We start from the raw sequence: 13,109 nt of genomic DNA on the forward strand, positions 1-13,109 counted from the left end.
AATGTGTGTGAATGGGCGAACGCACATCCCGAGGCGCTTTGCATAAAGCCGCTGTAGAAATGCAGACCAAATCTTGCTAAGTTGCTTAAAACTACCTCTTGCTATGCGTTTCCCTGCTTAATGTACGCCCGCCGCAGCATGTTGATGTTGTAAATCCCAGCGGCTCCGTTAAAAGCAGGAACGGTACACTTTAATGTCTATCAGCACTAGGGTTGGTCCACTGGCATGTCTGAGCTCTTGCATTTAAATTGATACTGATGTGTTGGTTGCCTCCTCCACTGATAATTTCAGTGACAGATTCTGTTAAACGACGCTGTTAACATAATGGATGATGTGTGTTTTTACCAAGCGCCACAAGGCTTTCAGATATTTCTCTCCTTCCACCCCTAGCCCCTGAACTATATTAAATCATCCCTCAAGGTAAACCTGGGTGTCTGCACTCTCTTTCTTTCTTTCTTTCTTTCTTTCTTTCTTTCTTTCTTTCTTTCTTTGCGCCAGCAGAGCGTGCAAGTACTGCGTTTGGCCGCGTATGTAGGTAGGTAGGTAAGTAGGTACTGTATGTACAGTAGGTATGTAGGTAGGTATTTACTGTAGGTACTGGTAGGTAGGTAGGTAGCTGTGTGTGTTTAAGCCTGTAGCCCAATCAGGGACCAGCATTTCTGGCAACGCCATCATTAACAGCCAATGAGGGACCAGCATTCCTGGTTATGTCAGTGGTGGTGAGCGCAACTCATGGCTCGCTCTGTTGGCAGAGTTCATCCGAATCCATCTGCGCAAATTAATTATCCGGCCATTATCCAACCGCATTAATTATATTTATCCAATTCATAAATCCGCATCCATCCTCATCTGCATCTTCCATATGTCAACTTATTATTGTTTTCTGGTAAGCCTATTCCCAGAAATGCATTGATTTAGCCTACGGAATGTCTGTTCGTCTTTTTTGTGCTGCGCTTTGCTGATACAGTCAGAAAGGCAGACAGATAGACAGACAGGCACACAGAGAGAGAGAGAGAGAGAGAAACAAGCACACACACAGCGTGTTAGTGGTAAGTTTAACTTGCATATACTTTGCAATATGCACAAGGGATCTACAGTATGAAAGAGATTCAACTTTTTAGCACAGCGCGACCATAGAGGTAAGGTAATGAGCGCGACGAGGCATGCCGAGATGCTGATCCAATGCCTTTAAGTGGTTGCAGCTGTATCGTTTTATTGTGGACTGGACATTGCCTCATGAAGAATTAATAAATTATACAAAGTAACACACAGACACAAGCATTCAGAGATGTAGCTTTTGTATTGATAGATATATTATGTCATAATGTATTTCCTGCATTATTTCATCCGCGGTTGTCCAAAATTAATTAATAGTTATATTTGATTGATCCAAATCCACCCGCATCGCAGATCACCGCGGTGCACCGCGGCTAAAACTGCCATCCGCACATCACTATTGTGCAACTTGTGCACAAGATGCAAGTTGGCACCTCGACAGTGTTTTTCTTTCTTTCTTTCTTTCTTTCTTTCTTTCTTTCTTTCTTTCTTTCTTTTTTTCTTTTGTATTTTGTAACCCCTACAACCCCACCTGTTCACACAGATCAGCCAACACACTGATGCTGACAGAACCCTCGCTAAAAACCCCAGGACCATAATCCACTCGTCCTAGACAATTTGCCCTCCATGGCCCCCAAACTGTGGAATAAACTCCCTTTCGCACTTAGAACAACAGACTCACTCCCTAGCTTCCGCTGTGGACTGAAGACTCACCTCTTCAGACTCCACCTAAACCCATAGCACTACTGTAACACTCCCCTTCCCACGATGACCACACATGAAGCTAGATAGCATTTTCAGTTTTTTACTGATTAGGTGCGTGGTCTACCTATGTTATTATTATTATTATATATATTTTTTTTCTAGATTGATATTCCTATGCATTTGTTGTATTGTTGTTGATGTACTGACATATTATCTTGCTTGATTGATTGATTGATGTATTACCTTATTATAAGTCGCTTTGGATTAAAAGCATCTGCTAAATGCCTAAACTGTAACTGAAACTGTAAACGATATCCATCCATCCATCCATCCATCCATCCATCCATCCATCCATCCATCCCTTCCTTCCGTTCCTTTACCAGCCCAAGGAGATCAGTGGGGCGCTGGAGGAGGAGTTCACCGTGGCCCGTCTCTACATCAGCAAGATCAAGTCGGAGGTGAAGTCCATGGTGAAGCGCTGCCGCTACCTGGAGAACCTGCAGATGGAGTGTCACCGCAAGATGGAGGAGACCGGCAGGGAGCTCTCCTCATGTCAGCTCCTCATCTCCCAGGTGAGGAGGGATGATGGATGGATGGAAGGGAAAGAACCGCCAAGCATAAGTAGTACTGGGATTGTTGTATGTGACATCAGAGCTTGTTCAGGGATGGAGGGAGGGTTAGGGTTAGAGAGAGGGAGAGAGGGAGAGAGAGAGAGAGAGAGAGAGAGAGAGAGAGAGAGAGAGAGAGAGAGAGAGCCTATTTCACAAAAGCAATAATCTCGCCAATGACTTGACTTATTCCTGTAGGCTCCTAGATGGAGCATACGGACGCAATCGCACCCCGCCATCGGACTCTGTCAGGTTGTTATGGCCTCACTCTCGACTGATCTTCTTCAGGTCTGTTTTGGCCTCCCCACTTTGCATTTGCCCTCTGCGGAGGGTGTGTCCAATCCACCCCTACTTCCCTCTCCTTCACATCCGAGCTGATGGTAGTATTGGAATTCTGGCCAATACTGGGTACCAAAATCTGAACACGCTTATTGTGGTCAGCACAACAACGCAGAATAACACAAATCTGATGTGCACATGGCCGTAACCTGCTATGAGTTCAGTGAAGTCTGCACCACCATACAGTATGTGTGTGTGTGTGTGCGTGCGTGTGGTGAACTCCTCCATTGACTGATGTGAATCTGACAGCTGCCAAGCATTGAGCAGGCAGCCTATACTGCGTGCACTAAAGTGTCATCCATCAACTCTCGCCACAGGAGCTCTGACAAGCAGGTTTAAATAATCCTCGACACCTACATCATGTCACACCGCCGTAAGCATTTGACTCCCGCTTCGCAGATTTCAAAAATAAAGGCGTTGTGACAAATAATATTTATTACATTCTTTGATTGATAACAGGTGTCCTAGAAGAAAGTTTATAGTTTTTATTCGGCAAGGGATACAGTATCTGTGACAAAAATATGATTTGTTTTTCACAAAGTGGCAGAAAATAGCTAGTTGGAGCCAAAAGGAGAAGGAAAAATCTTTCTTTTAGCTTAAATCCCACAGCAGCCACTGTAAGCATGGTTGCAAATTATTGTTTTAATGTCTATTTACAATGCCTGGATTTTGAGAGACAAATACAGTAGTTGTTTCAGTTTTATTGAAACGTTATCAAACATATAATTTTCCAAACTCACTAACGCTCTAACGCTCTAACGCTCAACTCACTCACGCTCTAACGCTCTAACGCTCACGCTTATCTACGTTTATCTATTCACTCGCTTCAGCAACTGATCCCAAAGTTCACATGGTATTGGCCATTAGCATTATACCAACACTGACGGAGCCCGAATTTAATTTCTCCCAAATTAAAGCAGTTTAAATTAGCGTTTTCTTAACCACTTCTGTTGAACTCTGCTGTCTGTTGCCAGGGTTACGGTCCATTCCTCCAGGCCATGGGATCTGTAGCCCCACACACACACACCCCTTTCTCTCACAGTTAGGAATGTTTCTCTCTCTCTCTCTCTCTCTCTCTCACACACACTTTCACCGGGTGCGTTTGACATATTTTGGAGCACATATCTTCGAACGGGTAAGGTCTAGTCTCTATAGACTATGTGGATTATTTTCATCAGATGGCAGTATTTGTTCATGATAATCTGTTGATGTCTTTTTGCTGATCTGAAACTTTCCAGAACCCATAAAGTTATGTGATGGCGTTTTGTTTACGTTTACATTATAACCAAGAACCATCCCTGAAACGTACGTAATACAACTTTTGAGCGGTGCTCCTGTAATGAGCTAACCGCTCCTACATCTGGCTTTGTCTGTTTGTCCCGCGTCTGTTTGTATGCCCAGGGTCACATGGGCCAAGCTTCGCGGGACACTGAATGAAATGAACTCATAAATAGCACCGCTAACTTCACACTGGGTGTGATTTTTTTAAGTAGTGTACCAGTATGTTCTGGGTTCCCAGAACTAAAATTAGTATTACCTCCTGAGCTGGGCCCAAATTAGGTTCTGAGAACTTTATGACATAAAGTTTTCACATTGTGAAACAGCCGTGGCGTATGGAATCAAATCCAGAACCTGTGAAATAAGTTTCATGCGCACAGTTGGCTTAGTTCATCAAAAAGATACGCCACCCAATGTCCACCATTCATCTCTCGGATAAGGGGCTGAGTAAGTGCAGGAAGAAAGGAACCGTGGGGAATTATGGACTCTGAGGATAAAAGAGAGATAAATTATGTAACGATAACATCACAGAATCCAGAGAGCAAAGTTCTTCTCTCTAAAACTGAAAAGAGAGTGAATCAGGCTCCCACAAGAAATATATTCCCTAACCACTAAGGTGATGCTTCGAGCGTCTTAGCTCTTCCTTATACACAAGCTGCTCGAAAGTACGTCACCTTGATGGTAATTGAATAAATTCCCTATGGGAGCTTGATCCAGGTTGCACTGTGCATATTTTATTTTTAACATGTTGTTTTTTCCAGCCCATGTTGTTTTTTCCAGCACAGCAGATCTTTCTCACTGCAGAGAAAGATGCATTTCAGTACAAAATGTACTGAAAAATGTACATAAAATGCACTGAAATGGTGGTGCATTTCAGTACATAAAATAAATGGTTGCATTAATCAATTTTGGCCCAACTCCAGGATCAAAGTAATGCAATCCTTAATCACCATAGTAGTCAGGTGGGAAATTGCTTCTTTAAAGAATAGTTCAGTTGGTGATACAAGCACATTTGGCATAAATAACCTTTATACCACCCTAATTGATAATCAACCTTGGACCATGATGAATTACTATATTTTTAAAGATGACAGTCAGGGGGTGCCCGCTGGCCTACTGGTCCAGGCGCATACCACATAGGCATTGATGCCTGGCGGTGACGCCGGTTCGATTCCTGATCCGAATGACCTTTGCCGCATGTCACTCCCCATCTCTCCCCCCATTTCCTGTCAGTCTACTGTCCTATCGATAAAGGCATAAAAGCCCAAAAACAAATCTTTAAAAAAAGATGGCAGTCAGTTTTCAAAATGGCTGCAACCAGGACTACGTTTTGGACTATATCACTTTGTTGGGGCTGTAAATCTTTGACCTGGTTGTAGCCATTTTGAAAACTGCCTGCCATCTTAAAAAAATTGAGGAATTCTGCTTGGCGTTCGGTTGATTATCAATTAGGGTTTTTGTTTGACCGCACTGTATATTGTAAAGCTATTGCAAAGTCCTTATACAGTATCAAATAACACAGAAAGGAGGAGAATGTAAAGGGAGGATATGATGACGGATGGGATTGGTGTCTAGGATAGAGGGACGCGGAGAGGTGAAGTGTATTTACAGTAGGGACAAGCAGACATCTTAAAAGTTCAATGAAAGATCAATTCCCATATGGACAGGCATCGTTATTATTGAATGTACTGTAATGCATATTCCACGGCATGGCGAGCCCAAAGTCAATTTTATCCTTTATAAATCCATGGGCCCTCTGCGAGTGTACAGTGTTCCCTCTGGCTCCCTTTGCTCATCAATAATCTGTACCTTACACCAGCGGTTCTCAACCAGTGGTCCGGGGACCACTAGTGGTCTGTGAGGGGGTTCCTGGTGGACCCCAGCTAAATGATGGAAAGTTGGTAACCAAATGGACCCTTGTCCCTTATAGATATTTAACTCTTTAGAGTGTAACCAAAAAGTAACTATCAAGAGTTTTTGTTTAATTATTATTAAACATCTGCATTACTTCATTTACAAGAAGTTTACACAATTGAATGTAGAACAATTGTTATTTTGATCAACGTTTTCCTGTAGTGTTATCTCTCTCTCTCTATTTTTTGCATTGTTTTTTTTTTCTGATGATATCTACTGCATAGTACTGTGTTCTATCCGTCTGTCATTCAATGTTGTATGAGATACTGTACATAAAGGTTTCCTGAGTAAATAAGCCGAAAAGCTTACTAGGATCTCCTTTTAGTAGACCTTGTACCAGTGAACTGTACCGTCATGAAACTGTACCTTTTCCTATGCAAACTTCTAATAAAGTCTTCAATCAATCCTTCAATCAATCAGTATACAGCATGGAATTGTGGACAAAATACTATGTAACGGCTAACAAAATATTGTACGGTTTGGGTCTGAGAGGCTAAATCTCATCAAATGGTGGTCCGTGGCTCAAATGCTGAATACTTAATGGACCTTGATATGAAAAAGGTTGAAAACCACTGCCTTACACACATCTTAGAGGCTGTGTTCTGTACTTTCAGCACGAGGCAAAGATCCGCTCTCTGACGGAGTACATGCAGAACGTGGAGCTGAAGAAGAGACAACTGGAGGACAGCTACGACTCTCTGAGCGAGGAACTGGCCAAGCTCCAAGTTCAAGGTAGGACAGAGCCAATCACAGGATGGAATAATGGATATGGAGGAAAACAAATATCTACCCCAGACAGCAACATCAATCACATCATAGTATAGTACCAAACACGCAGAAAATTACATTTTCATTTTGCCCTAAAGGTCTTGTGCCGTTTTCATCAGATTGTGTCTGCTGTGAGCATTTATGTTGTTTTCTTTGTAATACTTTGCTCCAACTCAATTTCGCCTGAAATTATCGATCCCTTAAGTTAAACTTTAACTACAATAGAAGACCTTACTACTATCAATACAGAGTACATGTTATTGTCTGTATACACAGCTTTAGCGATATATTGGACATAAACGTGTGAGTATTTCTGTTAATGGCTTTATTTTCTCCAAAGTTACTAAAACAATACTTTTGTTTAATAAGACATTAAGGTTAATCAAGGTTAAGGTTAATTAATTAATTAAGGTTTAGTAATTAAGGTTAAGTCAGAGAAGTTTGTAAAGTTTTCAAATTAATCCATGCGTCCATTAAGCAGTGACTGGTGCAGTACTGTACGCGAAGAAGGCGCAAGCCAACACGTGCTGATGTGCATTTAATTATTTTATCCCATTGAATTAAAGACCTTTCACATTATCAAACCCTTCTTGATTGCCTGGTCCTGGATTATTTATGGCATTTATTTTCCCCTTTTGGCCATAACTCATCCTCTCTCCTTGAAAAGTATTCCCTTGTATGAGCACGATAAGGTTTGAGGGACACCATTTGTGCTCCAACAACCTTTAGTTTGATTTGAGAGTACTGTAAGTACGTGAAGGACATTCTCTCCCACTACACAGCCAGTCATCTACAGTTTAAATGTGGCTGAAAACAGTCTCACCCACAACACATTCAGAGTCATCTACATTTTAAATGTTGCCTCAGGGTATTATTTTGACATAAAAATCATCAGTCATGTTGACCTTTATCTCTTTATCTCTTAACCACATTGAACCATAATAGTGTTCCTATTCTGGCCGTGTCATAATAGCCATGTCATATTCAAAATTCAGCTAAATATAACAACATTGGTTTAAAATAGCAGTTCTGGAAGTTCACAATGTTGTCGTACCGCGGCTCGGTGTGAGCTTGTAGACCAGCTATTTTCAGTGAAGACATGATAAAGACAAGTTCACATGCACGCACGCACGCACGCACGCACGCACGCACGCACGCACAGACCGTGAGTAACTCGGTTACTATTTCCAAAAATAATGGATGGTTGTCACTTCCAAGTCCATCCGACGCATTTTTGCTGTTTCCTGAAATGGACAAGCTTGTCTCTGTCAACGGAGACTAGCTTGCACGGACAAAAAAATCTGTGACTGATGCCTTGCAGTCTGTGGAGATTGTGTAATCATTCTATTCAATGGGTCACTATACTTTTGGTGTGACTGATGGTATTACATGGTCTTGTTTTTATTACATTCATTTTTCGCGCCTACAGTATGCGATGTGGCAGAGATTGAGAGAAGACAGAGAGGTTGCTATTTAGTACGGTCGTGGAAGTATTCACATTATTTGGGGATTTATTGGTGAAAGGAGCAGAACGTCAATGCAAATCTGCCTTGGTGAAGCCCAGAGCACAGCTTCACGACGCAGGTGATCACTCTGATAGACTGCACTCTTGATTTTATGTTTACCAAACCTTCCTGCAGGGGGGTTATTCGTGGCTAATGCAAAAATAATCAAACAAGTTAATTTTCTCAGAACAAAATCCTGTTACATAATGGAATACCGGTATTTGTAATGGCAGTATAACTGTAACTAACAAGTTACTTTGGTAGCACTTTACAATAATGACCTGTTATAAAGCATTTATAAACATTTATAACACATTAATAAGCAGCTTGTAGATGAGTAATAATGAATGAATAAGCGGTTAATACATGTTTATTTAAACATTTATAACTATATTTAATAATCATTTATAAATTGTTAGTAACTAGTGAACTATTCATGAATAAGCCATTTATAAACAATTATAAATATATTTTAAATCATTTGTAACCAAAGTTATTTAGTATTTATAAGCTATTTAGAGATAAATAACTAATCATTTACAAGCTATTCATATACATTGGTAAATGTTTAGTAAAACATTTATAACCCTTTTTATGCCTTTGTAAATGATTATTAAAACATTAATAACACAGTTATAAGTTATTTGTAGATAAGAAACTAATCATAGACAAGCTATTTATATACTAATTCATTGTTTACAACTGTCTATTTATGTGGCCTCCATTTTTGTTCATGTTTAACAAATGCTTTGTAAAGCATTCCTAAATTATCTATAAATCATTGCTAGATGTTATCAAGAGCCCTAATGTAAAGTGAAGACACTTCATAATCTACAACTGTCTGTTAATAACGTGGCCTCCATTTTTGTTCATGTTTAACAAATGCTTTGTAAAACATTCCTAAAATATCTATAAATCATTGGTAGATGATATCAAGAGCCCTAATGTAAAGTGAAGACACTTCATAATCTACAACTGTCTGTTAATAACGTGGCCTCCATTTTTGTTCATGTTTAACAAATGCTTTGTAAAACATTCCTAAAATATCTATAAATCATTGGTAGTGTAAAGTGAAGACCACGTTAACAGACAGTTCATGTTTAACAAATGCTTTGTAAAACATTCCTAAAATATCTATAAATCATTGGTAGTGTAAAGTGAAGACCACGTTAACAGACAGTTGTAGATTATGAAGTGTCTTCACTTTACATTAGGGCTCTTGATAACATCTAGCAATGATTTATAGATAATTTAGGAATGCTTTACAAAGCATTTGTTAAACATGAACAAAAATGGAGGCCACATAATAGACAGTTGTAAATAATGAATTAGTATATAAATAGCTTGTCTATGATTAGTTTCTTATCTACAAATAACTTATAACTGTGTTATTAATGTTTTAATAATCATTTACAAAGGCATAAAAAGTGTTATAAATGTTTTACTAAACATTTACCAATGTATATGAATAGCTTGTAAATGATTAGTTATTTATCTCTAAATAGCTTATAAATACTAAATAACTTTGGTTACAAATGATTTAAAATATATTTATAATTGTTTATAAATGGCTTATTCATGAATAGTTCACAAGTTACTAACAATTTATAAATGATTATTAAATATAGTTATACATGTTTAAATAAACATTTATTAACCGCTTGCTCATTCATTATTACTCATCTACAAGCTGCTTATTAATGTGTTATAAATGTTTATAAATGCTTTATAACAGGTCATTATTGTAAAGTGCTACCGTTACTTTTAAAAGTAACATTACCCAACGATGTCTATGAGTAATCATGCATGTAGCTTCCAGAACTCTAGCTCCAATTTTAAATTGCTGCAAACCATGAATGATGGAGTGAGTTAGTGGGTGAGTGACAGGAGATCGCCACCAAAATTAGTAAATCAGACCACACTTACCTGCAAATCATTCTCACTGCAGAGTCCTCCTGGCACATTTAAGTTCATAAAATAAATGGGCGGATTAATCAATTTTGGCCCAACTCCAGGATCAAAGGAGTGCAATCCTATAGTAGTCAGGTGGGAAATTGGAGACTTTTGAATAATTCAGTTAAGGGTCATTCCCACCGGGCAAGATGAAGATAAGGATAAGATAAAAAATATCTTTCTCGATCGAAGTGGATGGTAATGTCCACAGTGGACGCTACAGTACCATCCACTCCCTTCCACTTCAATCAAGAAAGATATTTTTTATCTTTACCATATCTTTATCTTGCCCGCTGGGAATGACCCTTGGTACAGTAATACAAGCATGACATTTGGCAGAGATTACTTTATACCACCCTAATTGGTAATCAACCCCCGGGCCATGCAAGATGCCAGTCAGTTTTCATAATGGCTGCAACCAGGCCTATGTTTTGGACTATATGACTTTACTGGGGCTGTAAATCTTTCACCCAGTTACAGCCATTTTGAAAACTGGCTGCCATAATGAAAAATTTAGCAAAGGAGGTTGATTATCAATTAGGGTGGTATAAGGTTATCTGTGCCAAATGTCATGCTTGTATCACCAACTGATCTATATGTCTCTGACAGTGTCCTGCCTATAGCACTAGATAAAGGAAGACAAGATACTCTATTCTAAGTCGTATTGATGGCACAATGTAGATAGGACGTTCTAATTGTTTTAGCAAAAAGCACAAGTAGTAGATAGTGTCACTCAGTGAGAACTGACAGGAATTTACAACGCCAGATAGATATGATTAAACTTAAGGCACAAATTAGGTCACCTTGACTGCGCCGTTCACAGGCAGTCAGTCTTTGTTGGAAGCTGTACCGCTGCCGATGGTAAGTCACTGTCATCACTTAATCACCACTGTGACATGACTGCGAGCTTTTCTGTCTGAAGCCCGGTTTATATTTCCGCATCACGCACCCAAATAGCTGATCTACAAGCATACAACAAGTTGCAGATGCAACGCGTTGTGAGCTTGCAGATCAACTACTTCAGGTGAGTGACACCTTCGTATGACAGAGCATAAATTAAGCATGACTGTGTCTCTCTTGTTGTTTCTCTGTGTCTCTACTTCTCTCGTCTCGATTTTACTTTCTTGTTGTGCGTACGTGCGTGTGTGTGTGCATTTATGCGTGCGCGTGTACGTATGTGCGTGCATGCGTGCGTGCGTGTGTGCGTGGGTGTGCGAGTATGTGTCCGCGCAGGCACGTGCACACATAGACATCAAAGGGGGCTTGAGCCCCTGCCCTTTTAAACGTCTGTAAAATGTGCCCTCTCCAGACCATGAATGCAGTTTTTACTATGGTGAAAGAAATGCAAATGCCCTCTTTCCATGCCATACCTGAGGGCAGCAAGAGAATTGCCGTGTCCAAACTCTCCTGAACTTTAAAGCAGCATCTTATGTGTCTTGAAAGAATAAGAATTGCCCTCTCTATGTATAAATCCAAGCTTAGTTCAATGAGGTATCAAGCACCGAAAATAGCCGACCTCCAAGCTATTTTCGGTATTTTCACCAAAAGTGCCCTTTTAGAAATGTCAGTCCCCGCCTCTCTAACGTTCTCTGCACGTCCCGAGACAGAGGGAGAGTGAGAGAAAGGGTCAAGCTTAGGGAATTCATGTAATCATTGAAAATTGTGTGTGTGTGTGTGTGTGTGTGTGTGTGTGTGTGTGTGTGTGTGTGTGTGTGTGTGTGTGTGTGTGTGTGTGTGTGTGTGTGTGTGTGTGTGTGTGTGTGTGTGTGTGTGTGTGTGTGTGTGCGTGCGTGTGTGTGTGCTTTTCAGAGACCATGTCAGAGGTAGTCAGGAGGGACAAACAGGCAGCTGTCCAGGAATCTGGTGATGTAAAGGTAACCATGGTTACGGCGTGAATAATTTGGTGTAATGACCTTATATGCCGCAGTGCCACACACAGCCCATAATAGTCTGCTGATATTTCTGAGTGCTCATGCCTGGCCCCATGTGTGCTGCTGTACATGTGTTGTTGTCTGCACTGATGCATGTAACACCATGCGCTTGTCCCTTCTCTCTCACAACTACATGTGTCCATGCATTTCAACACTGTCCGGAGGAAACCTTGTATGTCCGAAACTGTTACTGGTCAGGAAATGGCAGTGGTTGAAAAGTAACTAAGTACATTTACTTAAGTACTGTACTTAAGTAGGGTATTTGTACTTTACTTGAGTATTTCCAATTTCAAATACTTTTACCACTACTCAACTGCATCTCGGATCCAGATATTGGACCTTTACTCCACTACATTCATTTGAAAACTTACATTGTAGATTTGGATTATTATTACAAAACATAAATCACTTCAACCCTATATACATTTTGGGCCATTTGAAAATAGCTGATCAGCTCACAATGCGTGGTAATGCGACGCATTGTGAGCTTGCAGATCTGCAATTTTCAAAAGATTTGAATAGATTTGAAAACTTCAAATATGACATTCTGCATAACGAGTACTTTCTACTTTTGGTACATTTTGAGGTGTACCAGTGTAGTCATTATTCAGTCACAAGCTTTTTGTTCAATATTTATAAAAACCCACTTACACTTAACCACTTACAATTTCATTTTCTAGCAAAAAAAGCTGATCTACAAGCTCCCAACGTGTCACATGGTGAAACGTTGAGAGCTTCTTAGACGAGCTATTTTTGCACGACACTCTTGTAAGACAAAGTAGGGTGTTAATTTGCGAAACACATACAAAGTTGAAATGAGGTTTTTCTGCCTGACAGCAACGATTTGCATTTTTGCGTGTCCCTCTGATGTGCCTCAGTGTAACTCCCCTCTCTCATTAACCCACCTGTGTCTCTCTGATGCCATTATTTCTGTTTGTACTGTGTGTGTGTGTGTGTGTGTGTGTGTGTGTGTGTGTGTGTGTGTGTGTGTGTGTGTGTGTGTGTGTGTGTGTGTGTGTGTGTGTGTGTGGGTGCATGTGTGCGTGCGTGCG

At 40.2% G+C, this 13,109-nt stretch overlaps 1 protein-coding gene across 1 annotated transcript in view; it reads left to right on the top strand.

The window, feature by feature from the left end:
- kif5ab (kinesin family member 5A, b) overlaps window positions 1–13,109 on the top strand; it is a gene marked incomplete at both ends in the record, with an annotated part of 141,425 nt that overhangs the window by 99,222 nt on the left and 29,094 nt on the right. The window contains 2 exons of the mRNA XM_080728227.1: window positions 2,145–2,333; window positions 6,515–6,718. Coding sequence (XP_080584353.1) covers window positions 2,145–2,333; window positions 6,515–6,718 — 393 coding nt within the window. The remainder of the gene's footprint in view (window positions 1–2,144; window positions 2,334–6,514; window positions 6,719–13,109) is intronic.

This window comes from Nannobrachium achirus (assembly GCF_963921795.1).
Source record: "Nannobrachium achirus genome assembly, chromosome: 6".
In the NCBI taxonomy this organism is placed as follows: domain Eukaryota; kingdom Metazoa; phylum Chordata; class Actinopteri; order Myctophiformes; family Myctophidae; genus Nannobrachium; species Nannobrachium achirus.